Source organism: Haliotis cracherodii, unplaced genomic scaffold (assembly GCF_022045235.1).
Source record: "Haliotis cracherodii isolate W230 unplaced genomic scaffold, xgHalCrac1.p SCAF_17, whole genome shotgun sequence".
Taxonomy (NCBI): domain Eukaryota; kingdom Metazoa; phylum Mollusca; class Gastropoda; order Lepetellida; family Haliotidae; genus Haliotis; species Haliotis cracherodii.
This window is the reverse complement of record NW_027266272.1, coordinates 12,010,047-12,025,422: the sequence shown is the minus strand read 5'-3', so window position 1 is coordinate 12,025,422 and position 15,376 is coordinate 12,010,047. Positions and strand designations below refer to the sequence as shown.

General features: G+C 41.1%; 1 protein-coding gene and 1 pseudogene across 1 annotated transcript; one reads left to right on the top strand and one right to left on the bottom strand.

Annotated features, from left to right (window-relative positions):
- Positions 1 to 6,946: 6,946 nt before the first annotated feature.
- On the bottom strand, positions 6,947 to 10,008 carry LOC139464384 (uncharacterized). The gene is made up of 3 exons (XM_071245912.1): positions 9,732 to 10,008; positions 7,827 to 8,009; positions 6,947 to 7,149 (listed from the first exon to the last, which is right to left on the bottom strand). Exons 1-3 carry the CDS (start codon positions 10,006 to 10,008, stop codon positions 6,947 to 6,949), a joined length of 663 nt encoding a protein of 220 aa, XP_071102013.1.
- A 2,005-nt stretch (positions 10,009 to 12,013) lies between these two features.
- Positions 12,014 to 13,592, top strand: LOC139465177 (putative nuclease HARBI1; annotated as a pseudogene).
- Positions 13,593 to 15,376: the final 1,784 nt, after the last annotated feature.

The window sequence follows — 15,376 nt, the reverse complement described above, 5'->3', positions numbered from 1 at the left end:
ACAGACCGCCGTGATATAGCTAGAATATTACTGAGTGCGGCGTTAAACAACAAACTATAATGGAAAGACAACGTGTATAACAATTTCAAGTGACCATTCTGTATACCAGTTTGACCATCCGTCTATATTCAGGGGAGGTCGGGTAGCCTAGTGGTTAAAGCGTTCGCTCGTCACGGCAAAGACCCAGGTTCGATTCCCAACATGGGTACAATGTGTGAAGCCCATTTCTGGTGTGCCCCGCCATGATATTGCTGGAATATTGCTAAAAGCGGCGTAAAATCAAACTCACTCACTGACTCACTCATATTCAGATTTTCTATTCTTCACAGCACTTTTATCGTGCAACGTTGGACTGGGTTACACGTTCAACGTCGATGCTCACATGTGCTTCAAGGTTCACGTCGCCACGAAGACCTGGACACAAGCAAGAGATACCTGTTTAGATGAAGACGCCGAGATGATCATGCTGAACACACAGTCCAAAAAAAGTGTCATCGAAAACATCGTTGAAAGTGGTAAGGTTTGAGATAATATTCAGCAAAATGTGTCATATTGGTGGAAGCATTGTACCAAACTGATCAATATGTAAATTTTCAATGACTTTTAACTATACCTCTATGATGAGGATAATTTATGATAACTTTTATCAACTCAGAGAGATCGGAGTGGTTAGGTTCGCTGGCTTGGTTGAAGCATGAAATCGATGCTCATGATATCAATCACTGGATTGTCTGGTTCAGACTCGATTATTTACAGACCACCGTCATAAAAGCTGGAATATTGTTGATTAACATATATACAAAACAAACAAGTAACAAAAATGGCGCTTTGGGATTTACGAGTTAAATGAGAAATGTTGGCTTCATAACGAAACAGTTTCGAGAGAATAACAAACTGCATGATGTGATATTAACTCCATAAATGGATGTCATTATTTTGCCTTGTCAATGTGGAACTGACGTAGACAGGACGTCAACAATTGGTGTACGGGCTTGAAACTTACGGAAAAGGGAGACAATTTTAAGAGGTGGTAGTCTTGTATGGCAATAGTTTCGTCAAGGTGTAGTGTTTACAGCAGTGAAATATCAAGTGTTATGTTCACTGCTATGAAAATATCAGTTTTCTCACCGTTAGAAAAAAACTCTGTCTATCACACTGAAGAATATAATAATCTGCCAAACTTCACCGAAAAGTGACGGAAAGGTATTACGTCGACATATTATTACGTCACAATGTTTTGACATTACAAACTAAATGTACTCAAAAACATAAGTCGCCACTTTGCCATGACGTCACACTGGCGGTGACAATACGACAGTGGTAACATTCTCAATAAATAGAAATACTCATATCCAATTCGCTCCCTAGTTTTAAAGACACAACTTTTTATTTAAAATGTTTTGTTTAGCCTAACGCTGTAAAGCATCTGCAGTTTTCGTTTGAAAGGAAGGGAATTCGTGTTGGGTCATTGAGTGTTTTGGTTTGGTTTGTTGTTAAACATCGTTAAAATCAGATCTAAGTTTTTGCTGTCGCTAAACAAGATCTGAGGATATCCAATTACGGGATCCCGACGACAAGCATAGTCGCCTTGTACGGCAAGCGTGGGTTGCTGAAGACCTGTTCTCCCCCGTATCTTCACGGGTCCATTATTGAGTGAATTAAGAATATCCTATATATAATTTATACTAATATATATACTACTATAATGCTGCATACCATAAGGCTTCTTAAAACCTAACGAAATGAGACCCGTGAAGATTCCGGTGTAGAATAGGTCTTCAGCAGCCTATGCTTGCCGTAAAAGGTGACTATGCTTGTCGTAAAAGGCTACTAACGGGATCGGGTGGTCAGGCTCGCTGACTTGGTTGATGCATGTCATCGATCACAATTGCCTGGATCGATCTCATGATATCAATCACTGGATTGTGTGGTCCAGACTCGATTATTTGCAGGCCGTCATATAGCTGAAATATTGCTGTGTGCGGCGTTAAACAACAAAACCAAACCAAACCTAACGAAATGAACTTAGAACAGCGTGAATTGGAGTTGAAGCAGGTATCATGTAAAATAAATGGCTCGCAAACAACATGCTTTCCCAACAGAAGATTTTGTTTGTTTTCTTTTTTGTTTAACGACGCTCTCAGCAATATTCCAGCTATATGACGGCGGTGTGTAAATAACCGAGTCTGGACAAGACAATCCAGTGATTGACATAATGAGCATCGACCCACGCAATTGGGATACGATGACATGCATCAACCAAGCCAGCGAGCCTGACCACCCGATCCCGTTAGTCGCCTTTTACGACAAGCGATACCTCAATCCTACTGGTGAGGTATCATGTATACAATATTCTATGTTATAGATGGCCAAAATGAATACTTCCTCGGAGCAAGGAATACCGGAACGGATGGCGTATGGAGATGGGTGGTAGACAACTCCAGCATCCCTTGGTTCCCAGCGACTAGTCCTTTCGGCATGTGCATGGAAGTGGAACCTAGCTTGAGATATGATGACACAGAGTGTGATTTTCAGCTGCAGAAATATTTCTGCGAAATAATGATTTAATACGAGGGTGATTTATATGTTCTCAGCGTCTCATAGACAGAGGACCCATAAGATTATTTACAGCCCGCCGTCATATAGCTGGAATATTGCTGAGTGCGGCGTTAAACAACCATCCAACAATCTTTAGAGACAGTATCGTGATTCCTGTTTCAGTGTAAACATGGTTGCATACCCTATGTACTCCCATTCTTAACGACCCGTGAAGATTCGGGGTAGAATAGGTCTTCAGCAACCCATGATGCCGTAAAAGGTGACTATGCTTGTCGTAAAAGGCGACTAACGGGATCGGGTGGTCAGGCTCGCTGACTTGGTTGATGCATGTCATCGATCCCTGGCGCAATGTGTGTCTATCACTTTCGTTCAACGAAACGAACAGACATAAAAGAAATTATTATTATCTTGATCTTGATCTGTCTTAAACAGATATTCGTGTGTAAACCGACTGTGGCCAATACGACATCGTCGTAAAACGACCTCGTCATGTCTTGTCTGACATCCCAAGTAGGTACGACCGATTGTTGTTTTCTATTCGTGTATTTCATAACCCAATTCGGCAAAGTGCGAGGTGCACGTGCGAATGGCTCTGGGAACATATTTCACGTGCATCACGCAGGGCCGACTCACACAGTGGTCTCACAGTTGGGCATGGAGTTCCTGAATATCTTTCAAAATACCTTTAACAAAACAATGTTTATTAAGCATTTTAGTGAGTGAGTGAGTGAGTGAATTATTATTTAACGTCACATGGGCAATATTTCAGCCATATCGTGACGAGAAGTTATTCATTCATGATACATTTATGGTACATATATTTAGACTAAATAAAAAGCTGTCAACGATGGACAGTAGAATAACTAGAATACCACAGACTTGATTTAAAACTAGTTGAGAATATTAAAAAAAGCAGTAAGCATTAATGTACACCACAATATAAAAATGGACTAGAAATCGTCAGCCACTGAAGGGAGATCACCATACTTGGGACCATGGGGACTTACAGTGCCTTTGCTTCCTGCATGGACCCCGGCAGGACTTATATCATCCCTTTAGTCACTGGCGACAGTGTACCAGTTAAGCCTTAGATTAAAAAACCCGAATATACTACGTTTAAAAGCCTGGTATGCAGAAAAATACATCGAATGATATGGGACTTACATACCCTCTAAGGGGGACAATAATTTTACGCTACTACAACCCCCTTCGAGGGTATAGCCACTAACAATCTAAGTTATTAAATTACACTACCAATTTTTAAAACAATGCAGTAAGTACATCAAAATTTATGAACAAGTTCTATTTTATTTAAAAAAAACATAATATAAAACGAGAATTATCATCATCAAAAAGGTCCTTAATTGTTTTAACATTGAAATATTTATCCCTTGTGATGGAAAAATCACCACAGTCAAGCAGGACCGTGATTCTTTCATCACAAGGGATACAAAACGGAGGATCCTCACCTTTTAACAAATATTCATGTGTATATCTTGAATGGCCAATACAGCATCGTCGCATAATGACCTCTTCAAATCTGGACTGACAGCCCAAGTAGGTGTAACCGATATGTGGGTTAATTTCATGTAATTTATTGATACCTACTCGGGTGTCCCACTTCTTTTGCATCAAATCACGGATGTAAGATCTAATTGCAGGTTTAAAATCAGTGTAGGGGATCAGAAGTGGTGTCACAAATTTGTTGAGTGCTGCTTTGGCAGCAGCATCAGCCATTGTATTACCAATAATACCAACATGGCGTGGTAACCAACAAAAGACGATGTCATATTGGCCAGTAGCAAGATAATTAATTAATTCGAGAATCTGGATTAAAAGTGGATGTTTGGGTAACATATTTTTAATCGCCTGAAGGCACGAAAGTGAATCAGAAAAAAATATAAATTGTTTATGTGTAGATTGATGACTGATATATTTCAGTCCTGCAAAAATGGCACGTGCTTCTGCAGTGAATATTTAACTGTTATCAGGTAATCATGAAGATATTGTTCTGGATCCAGTAGCAACTAGCAACTGCGCCACCATCCTTGGATCCATCTGTAAATATAGATTTATAAGTGTCGTAAGTGTTTCTTAGTTGATGGTATTCTTGTTGGTAAATAATTGGTTAGTCTCTGATTTCTTTAGTTTTGTTAATGTCAGGTCTACTTCTGGCTTTACCATTTGCCAAGGAGGAGATGAGAAAAGTTTAGTAGGAGCTATATCTTGGAGTTTAATATTAGAAGCTGATATTGCAGATTTTATTCTGATTCCGAGTGGTGGAGTGAGTGTTGATTTCTTATTGTAAAGATCGTCGTAGAGAGGATTGAATATGCATTCAAAAGCTGGATTGGACTGATTAGAAGATAATTTAGTGATGTATTGTAAAGATAATTTTAAAGGCTCATCTGCTTCTATAATAGAGACTGTGAATGGGAGACGTTCTAAAGGCTCCAAGGCAAAGCCTCAGGCCTTGAGGATGGATGGTATCGAGTTTTTGTAAATTACTTTTGCAGGCTCCACCGTCTTTTGCTATGACGCGGCCGGGGTTCGAACCCCGGACCTTCCGCTCTCCGGTTGGACGCTCTCACACTAGGCCACGGAGGTCTATTCAAGAACTGAGGCAGGCCTCTTTCAAGACATACAAAAGTGACAATATTCGTCTCTTTGAATTGAATATTGATAACTGCACAAACATTAATTTCAGGGTTGTTACTTATTGTTGCTGCCACATATACTGTAAATCGTGAAATTAATGCGTCTTCAAAAGAATGCGACCACTGGACCGTAGCCAAAAATGCGACTCAATATGAATGCGACACCCCCTCCTCTCAAGCATCAGTGGATTTCTATCTAAAGTATTCCATTAACCGATTGTAATCGCAAACTGTAAACTGTGTGATTAAATGTAGTTCATTGATATATCCGTTGATCTTGTGTCATCATTTACTGACCACCCGATCTCGTTAGTCGCCTTTTACGACAAGTATAGTCGCCTTTTACGGCAAGGATGGGTTGCTGAAGACCTATTTTAACCCTGGATCTTCACGGGTCTCCACGCAACACAATTGGGATCGATAATATTCAACCAAGTCAGCGAGCCTGACCGCCCGATCCTGTCAGTCGCCTTTCGCGACAAGCTGGTGATCTCTAGCCAATTTGTATAATGTATTGTTCTGAATAGTCAAAATGTTATGGTTACTTACTAGTTATATATTTATGGCTGTGGTACTCTAGTTATTTTACTGTCCTTTGTCAACAGGTTTTATAGTCTTTATATATGCATTATTCCTGTATAACTTGATTTAGTCACAATATTGCTGAAATATTGCCGATGTGACTAGTATAAATCCTAACTCGCTCACTCACTCATCTAAACATATACGAACATTCTGGCTGCACATCGTAAAAATGAGGGGCGGTCGGGTAGCTTAGTGGTTAAAGCGTTTGCTCGTCACGCCGAAGACACGGGTTCGATTCCCGACATGGGTAAAATGTGTGAAGCCCATTTCTGGTGTCCCCCGCCGTGGTATTGCTGAAAGCAGCGTAAAACCATACTCACTCACTCACTAGTAACACATTCTAGCTTATACTGACTGCTATTAACTCACGGAGAAAGCCGACCGCCTCTGTGGTACAGAGTCCGCGCTGAAGGTCCGGGGTTCGATTACCGGCCGCATTATACCAAAAGACGTTAAAATATGGCACTTGTTGTTACCCTGCCTGGCGCTCGGCATTAAGAGCCTAAAACGAGGACTTGTCAGTATACTGTGTCTGAGTGGGATAGTCATGCTAAACTGTGGCATTGTATCCCAGTGGGCTAGCGCTATAAAATCGACTTTAGTCTGTACTAGTACAAGCAGCAACATGCACACACACACACACACACACACACACACACACACACAGTTGCATGCACGTCGCTATATAAGTAGAACATTGTTATACCCCATATCACCTCACCTCATGAAGAATGCAGCGAGAACGTGCCAGATGTTTGTTTGTTGTTTAACAAACGGCCGTCTTTAAATAATCGAGTCTGGACGAGACAATCCATTGATTGACATCATGAGCATCGATCCACACAATTGGGACACGATGACTTGCATCAACCAAGTCAGCGAGCCTGACCACCCGATCCCTTTAGTCGCTTCTTACGACAAGCATAGTCGCCTTTTACGGCAAGCATGGGTTGCTGAAGACCTATTCTATCCCGGATCTTCACGGGTCACGTGTCAGGTGTATCCTGGTAACAATCGGCACATCCTAGCATATACTGATAGCCATTAACTTATGGAGAAAACAACAAGCACGTGCGACGGGTAGCTGCTTTAATTTCCTGGTAAGAATTTGCACATTCTGGGTTTAATTGCTAATTATAAAATTCTTACTGAAGAGAAATGTCACAGATGTATTTTTGCTCTTCGTAGTGACATCCAGTGTCATCAAAATTCAAAGTTGGTTCAATTTCGAGACATCTGGAATGACCCCTCTTTGTGTACTCCGGAAAGACTGTGTTGTCCACTGTCCATCTCCATACCCCGTCCTCGGCCATGTCTGTTGCTCCAAGGAAGTATTCATTGGCTCCGTCTGAATTGTGTAAACAATAAACGTGTTCGGAAAAAAACTTGTTTGCTATATTTTAGATATATTTCTTTCTTTCGACTCTTGCTCGGAAAGTGATTGATCAAGTTTAACCGACGTACAACTGTGCATACCCTTTCTTGGTTGGTTGTTTTACGCCGCACTCAGCAATATTCTAGCTATATGACGGCGGTCTGTAGTCGTCAAAATAGTCGTTTGATGTTTGATGCAATTCCCTATTTTGACTTCTACCGTATGTTTATGTGTTTTTTAACTGAATAATGTATATGCCTTTGCATGTGTTTGTGACGGTGGGTCAGGATACTCTCACCTTTTCCCAAACACCATGGTATCTTCACTCTTTGATAGTGATTCATAAACACTGGCACATGATATCGTCGGAATTGTACAATAGAGATTTATGTAAAATGAGTATGGTTTTTCGCCGCTTTTAGCAATATTCCAGCAATATCATGGCTGGGGACACCATAAATGGGTACACACATTGTACCCATGTCGGGAATCGAACCCGGGTCTTCGGCGTGACGAGCGAACGCTGTAACCACTAGGCTACCCGACCGCCCCCGATTTATGAATATGGAAAGGGTTTGGGGCTTTTGTTAACTTCTTTTGAGCAATGAATTTCCAATAAATATGAAGGGTATTGTGTCGCTATTATTTACCTGCTGCAACAATCTCTCGCACCAACTGTCGCTTCTCGGGAGTGTCTAGCTTGGCAAGGTCGCCACCCTCGCCTTGGCATACCTCACGGCCTTTCAACCAGGTGGCCATGATCGTCTGTACTTTGTAGCAGAAGTGAGCGGAGTTGTTGTAGACGTACCCAAAGCCAGCACCTGCTCTACAAGCTGTAAACAAATGACACATTTAAGCATTTTATATAACATCCTCGATGTATTATATCTATAAGTCCCTGTATTATATCTTCTTTAGTTGGTTTGTTTTGTTGTTAAGCGCCGCACACAACTATATGACGGCGGTATGTAAATAATCGAGTCTGGACTAGACAATCCAGTGATTGACATCATGAACAACGATCCACGCAATTGGGATACGATGATATGCATCGAGCACGTCCACGAGGCTGACCACCCATTCCCGTCAGTCGCCTCTTTCGAAAAGCATTTTACGGCAAGCATTGGTAGCTGAAGACCTATTCCGATCTTTTTAAAATCAGATCTTAGTTCTCGCTACCGCTCAACAAAGATCTGAGGACATCCCATTACGTCACAAAGATCTGAAGACATCCCATTAGGGGTCACGTCAGACCGACCTTGCGCAGAGTTTGATTGACCAATGGAATGACCAATCAGAAGGCAGCTTTCTCGTGCTTTACGGCACTTATTTCAAATTGGCGACTACGCTTCGAAACATATTTTGACAAATTCTCGATTACAAATTTGAAACCTGAACAAAAGAACAATCTGGAATGGCTAATAGATGGTCTAGATTGTATGGATTCAGTCGTTAAACCCGTAACTATCGTTTGGAATACCCCGTTTTAAAGTTTTCGAGGTTGTATGATTAGAAACCACATTCCGACTGTCACTGCCATGATCTGGTAAGCGATGCTCTGATTGGTCGGATGAAAGGTCGGTCTGACGTGACCCCTAATGGGATGTCTTCAGATCTTTGTTTAGCGGTAGCGAGAACTAAGGTCTGATTTTAATGAGATTGTTACCTCTTCCACCCCGTAATTATATCTTCTAGACTTGCTTTCGCCAGCGACTAAAGGGATGATATAAATCCTGCTGGGCTACCATGCAGGTAGCAGAGGTACTGTCCCCCCTGGTCCCTATAGTATGGTGCTGGGGAACCGTGCAGGTAGCAGAAGTATCGTCCCTAAGGGACCTAGTATGGTGGCTTAACTTTGGTTGCTGGCGATCTATGGCCAGTTTTTATAATGTAATGTTGAATCATAGGTTATTCTTTCAATTATTCTCAACTAGTTTTACCTCTAAACTGTGATTGTCTAGCTGTTCATACTGTCCGTCGATGACAGGTTTTTATTCGTCTAAATTTAAGTATTATTAATGTTCTCGTCACGATATAGCTAAAATATTGCCGATGTGACGTTAAATTTTGACTCACTCACTTTCAATTGGCTAAATCTTATGACGATTGTCGACAGATTCTATATATTCTAAATGTATTTATTATTATTGTAGGGGTAGCCTTGTGGTTAAAGCGTTCGCTCGTCACGCCGAAGACCCGGGTTCGATTCCCGACATGGGAACAATGTGTGAAGCCCATTTCTGGTGTCATCTGCCGTGATATTGCTGGAACCAGACTCACTTACTCACTATTATTATTGTATCATCTCTATATGGCTGCAATATTGCAGATGCGGTTTTACATTGTAACTGACCCGTGAAGGTTCAATCGAATTACTCTCTTCGTCTGAAATTGTTAGGGCCGAGTTAGTGATAGGAGAAATTTAGCTGGTAACGTCACTTCCCAAACGAAGCTAGTGGGTCCAGGTATTTGTCATTATAGAATGGAGATATAATACCCTGGATACGCAGGGATGACAGTAACTTAGTGTGACTGTATAATGAAATACTACTCACCCCGATTGGCGTACATGAAGCTGTTTGCCTGTGTCACTAGAGAGAGCATCTCGGTATAAACAGAGTGACAGACACACGTCCCCGTCGTCACTTCATAGTTCGCAGTAACGGCTTTCTCACCATCACAAAAGAGAATACAATCTTCTGTACAACTCAAAGTCGCACGGGAGAGAATGTTATCAATACCAAGCTTTCCTTTTTCCGCGAGGTAATATGTTTTTGAGCTTATAACGTGAACGCTGAGCGAAGTAATCAGACAGATAGATATGCAGAGCATAGTCAACCGTTTTCAAATTCAGCTCGTAAACAATGATGCGTATGTTTCAAGGAGTAGAGCCCTTACTGTTTCTTGTGTTTTGAAGTCAAGGATTTTTGCTTGCGCGTCGTTGATGTGTTGTTTACCTGTTGTGAATATATGTACACTACGAAAATGTGAAACGTAATTATCAGTGCCCCAGCCACACTTCAAACACATTCAATCAAGCATGTTCGCTTGATGTCGACTTGGTGCGAAGAAAAGATAAACAACAAACATCTGAAAAACGCTTGTCATTAATGATGCACTAGACGTAGACACACATTAAAAGCATTCAATCAAGCATGTTCGCTTGATGTCGACTTGGTGCGAAGCAGAAATACACTACAAACATCCGAAAAACGCTTGTCATTAATGATGCACTAGATAGACACATATTAAACGCATTCAATCAAGCATGTTCGCTTGATGTCGACTTGCTGCGAAGAAAAAATACACTACAAACATCTGAAAAACGCTTGTCATTAATGATGCACTAGACGTAGACACATATTAAACGCATTCAATCAAGCATACTGGAAGTACTGTTCTTTTTTTCAAGAGACAGAGGAGACCCAAGCGTCTGGTTAAAGTCTTTGATGACGGTGTATTGGGATGTAAAATATACAACGTCAATACCAGAGGATAATCTTGTTTATCCGCCGAAACAGATTTTCATTTGGCGCAAAAGGCGGTGACAGGGATATGAATGCATCACTGAAACGGAATGCTTTTTATTATCAATTGGGGTTGGTTGGTTGGTTGTTTAACGCCGCACTCAGCACTATTCCAGCTATATGACGGCGGTCTGTAAGTAATCGAGTCTGGACCAGACAATCCAGTAATTAATATCATGAGCATCGATCCATGCAATTGGGATCGATGACATGCATCAACCAAGTCAGCGATCCTGACCGCCCGATCCCGTTAGTCGCCTGTTAGGACAAGCATAGTCGCCTTTTACGGCAAGCATGGGTTGCTGAAGACCTTTTCTACCCCGGATCTACCCTAGTGTGCATAGCTTCATAAGCCGAATCAGAGTTGTTTGGTTTACATGTCAAATTGTTTACACAACTGTAATAATTGTTTATGAGCAAAAAGGTAATTCGTGTTTATCTAAATAGACATATCTTATTGTCCTTTATCCCAAAAGTAAACGTATTTTACTTTGCCCTGACATTTCGGACGGAGGGCCTATCGTGATCGTGATCGTGATCGACCAATAGCGTGGATCGATGCTCATGATATTAATCACTGGATTGTCTGGTCCAGACTCGATTATTTACAGATCGCCGTCATATAGCTGGAATATTGCTGAGTCCGGCGTTTAACAACCAACCAACCCCAATTGATAATGAAAAGCATTCCGTTTCAGTGATGCATTCATTTCCCCGTCACCGCCTTCTGCGCCAAATGAAAATCTGTTTCGGCGGATAAACGAGATTATCCTCTGGTATTGACGTAGTATATTTTGTTTGTTTGTTGTTTAACGCCGCACTCAGCAATATTCCAGCTATATGACGGCGGTCTGTAAATAATCGGGTCTGGACCAGACAATTCAGTGATTGACATCATGAGCATCGATCCGCGCAATTGGGATCGATGACATGCATCAACCGAGTCAGCGAGCCGGACCACCCGATCCCGTTAGTCGCCTTTTACGACAAGCATAGTCGTAAGGACTAACGGTATCGGGTGGTCAGGCTCGCTGACTTGGTTGATGAATGTCATCGATCCCAATTGCGTGGATCGATGTATATTTTCAACCCATTACACCGTCATCAATTAACAATCAACCAACCAACAGGATCGACCACAAACTTCCAATTGAGAGAACATGTTGGGTTAAACGCCGCTTTCAACAGTATATCAATTATATCACGGTGTTTCAGCTTAGAGTTAGAGGAAAGTCCGCCTTAATGTTTATGTAGGTCTTTACCTCTTTAGTGTTTGTTTGTTGTTTACCTCTTTGGTGAGTCCCATGAAGATGGGTATGTTGGTTGGTTGGTTGTTTTGTTGTTTAAGGCCGCACTCAGCAATATTCCAGCTATATGACGGCGGTCTGTAAATAATCGAGTCTGGACCAGACAGTCCATTGATTATTATCATGAACGTCGATCCACGCAATTGGGATCGATGACATGTATCAACCAAGTCAGCGAGCCTGACCACCCGATCCCGATGGTCGCCTTTTACGACAAGCACAGTCGCCTTTTACGGCAAGTATTGGTTACTGAAGACCTATTCTACACCGGAATCTTCACGGGTCGAAGATGGGTATGGTGGTGAAAAGCCAGTTAGTGAAAACGTGCGAAGCAGCCCACGATCAAAGGAATCAGGCACGCCAAAGAGATGTAACTCTGTCCCCAAGTTTAGAAGGATTGGTTTGTTTGTTGTTTAACGACGCACTCAGCAATATTCCAGCTATATGACGGCGGTCTGCAAATAATCGAGTCAGGACCAGACAATCCAGTGATTAATATCATGAGCATCGATCCACACAACTGGGATCGATGACATGCATCAACCAAGTCAGCGAGCCTGACCACCCGATCCCGATGGTCGCCTTTTACGACAAGCATGGGTTGCTGAAGATCTATTCTACCCCAGTTTAGAAGGAAACCGCATGATAATGCATTTACAATGTCCTTGATACCTACATTTGTTTTATCATCATATTTAATTTCATTTCACATTTAGAGATCCCGTGAAGATCCGGGTTAGATTGTTTCTTCAGCAACCGAGGTCAGGGGCCGTATTTATGAAACAACTTAAGTCATAAATAAAACTTAAGTCATTTAAAAAAACCTTAGTATTCTTGTTTTTTTACTTAAGTTTAGTGGAAAAACTTAAGTCATATTTAATAAAAGACTTAGACTTAAGTTTTGTCATTTTCTGACTTAACTATTAGGACTCACCTTACTAGGCTTAAATCATGTAAAACAAAATGGCTGCCGACGCAATTCAAGAATATTTAATGAGAGAAGAGATATACTACATTCATTAGATGACAATGAACTGATACAGCGCTACAGATTTGATAGGAACAGTATTGTTTATATTTGCGGAGTTGTGCCGTGTCCTGCGTTACGAAGGTGCTTGTCACTTTGCGTTATCTTGCCACTGGCAAATTTCAAATGTGTAATGGTGATGACCATGGTCTGAGCCAACCCACTATCTCTAGGGTAATCTTCCAAACGCTTGACTCTCTCACAAGTCACCGTATCCTTCGTAGATTTGTTACCTTTCCTGTACAACCCCAAGAAATAAGACGCCATCAACAGCGCTTCTATCACACTGTCAATTTCCCAGGTATTGTTGGGGTAATTGATGGCACCCACATTCAGATTCAGGCCCCATCAGTTAATATGAAAGAACTTGTCAACAGGCATAATTACCATAGTGTAAATACACAAATAGTGTTTGACAGCGACGATCGTATCATCGACATTGTTGCACGTTGGCCTGGCTCCACACACGACTCCCGCATTTTGACAACAAGTGGGTTATGTCGTGAATACCAACTTAAGTTTTTGACTTGGCTATGTAATTTTTCAGAAACTTAAGTTTTTTCTTAAGTCAAAACTAAGTTGTTTGATAAATACGGCCCCAGGCTAACAGACCCTGTTGACACAAGTCATTTTATCCCAATTGCGTAAATCGATGATCATGATGATAATCCCTGGATTATATGATCCAGGTACGAATATTTACAGACTGTCGTCATGTAATTTAATATGTTTTTCTCTGGTATTGAAGTTTTTATCATACGGCCCCAGGCTAACAGACCCTGTTGACACAAGTCATTTTATCCCAATTGCGTAAATCGATGATCATGATGTTAATCCCTGGATTATATGATCCAGGTACGAATATTTACAGACTGTCGTCATGTAATTTAATATGGTTTTCTCTGGTATTGAAGTTTTTATCATAGAATTGTTCTTTAGTCGGATATTTTTCTAGGTGTGTCAGCACCAAACCCCTGCTTGTGGGTTTCACCGAAGCGGTAAACGTCTGAGATCTGCATCACTTTGGACTTTCCTCCCACATCAAGCTGACACGCCGCGATATAACTGGAATACTGTTACACTGCAAACACGAAAACGTCGTTTTTTTCCGTATATGGTCATTGGACGGAAAAACGACGTTATTTGGACGTTTTCAAACCATCGTTTTTCCGTCCAAATAACGTCGTTATTTGACATCGGAATTTACTGGGAGAGAACGATAGCGTTAAGCTCCTCCCTTTCTTGACTGACATTGTCAATCAAGCAACAGCATCTACCGGTATTTCTACTTCTCAGTTTTCATTGGTCAGTCCCCGCGTGTTAGATTACTGGCCCGCGTTTGACGCTGCACTCGAAGCGCTTAGCGGAAGTACTGAAATCAATCGTTCTGCGCATGCGGATTACTTAATGCCTTGACCAAATTTTCCGTTCTGTGCATGCGCGATTTCGCGTATTGTTTCCTAGAATTAATGTCACCACTATTTTTACAATGGTTCATAAACACAGTCACGTGAAGGTTCGGAATCGTAACGAGTAACTCCATTTGAATTGAAGAGTATCCCCAGTGATATGGGAGATTCCAAGATGAAATGGCTATCTAGGCTGCCACCCAAACCGATCTAAACGGGACCCGATAGCTTATTGTATGCTATATAGTCATATGGAAGTGGACAAGAACTATACATTGTATTCCGGCCGATTGTTCTTGCATTTACTTATAAGTCAGGAAAATGGACTTATAAGGGGAGTTGTTGAATGTAATTTTTTTAATTATTAAATGTTGCCTATACACTAATCTGGACGAACTTCTCATTGTTCTGTTTATGTCATCCTATATACTATTAGTATGTTACCGTTCTAAAGTCATCCTCTCACATAACATTATATTGTTCATAGTATCAAAGTTTAATCAACAATATCAAGAGCAGCGATTTAAACCACTGAAACACCCAAACACAAGGCTGTTATCAAGCGCTAGTGCAGACGTGATGCATCGTAAAACTGTATCGTGATGTCTTCAGAAATACAATTATACTACGAGATAGTACGGCTAACGCGTGACTCACCGGTGGAACAAAGACAATATCGCTAATACAGATATAACGTATTTGAATGTTAATACTAAAGACAAACAATCATTATTTTTGCAGTGACGATATAACACGTATACACGTTTATTGTTAACTTTCATCAGTTTTGCTCTTCATTTTAATAACTTTGTTTTCACATATATATGTAGCAATACCCGACAAGCATGTCATACATAATTATGGGGCAGTTTTCAATCTTGCACTGACTTACTCTGGTGTTAATGAGCGAAGTTTATTGGCTTGTGTGTA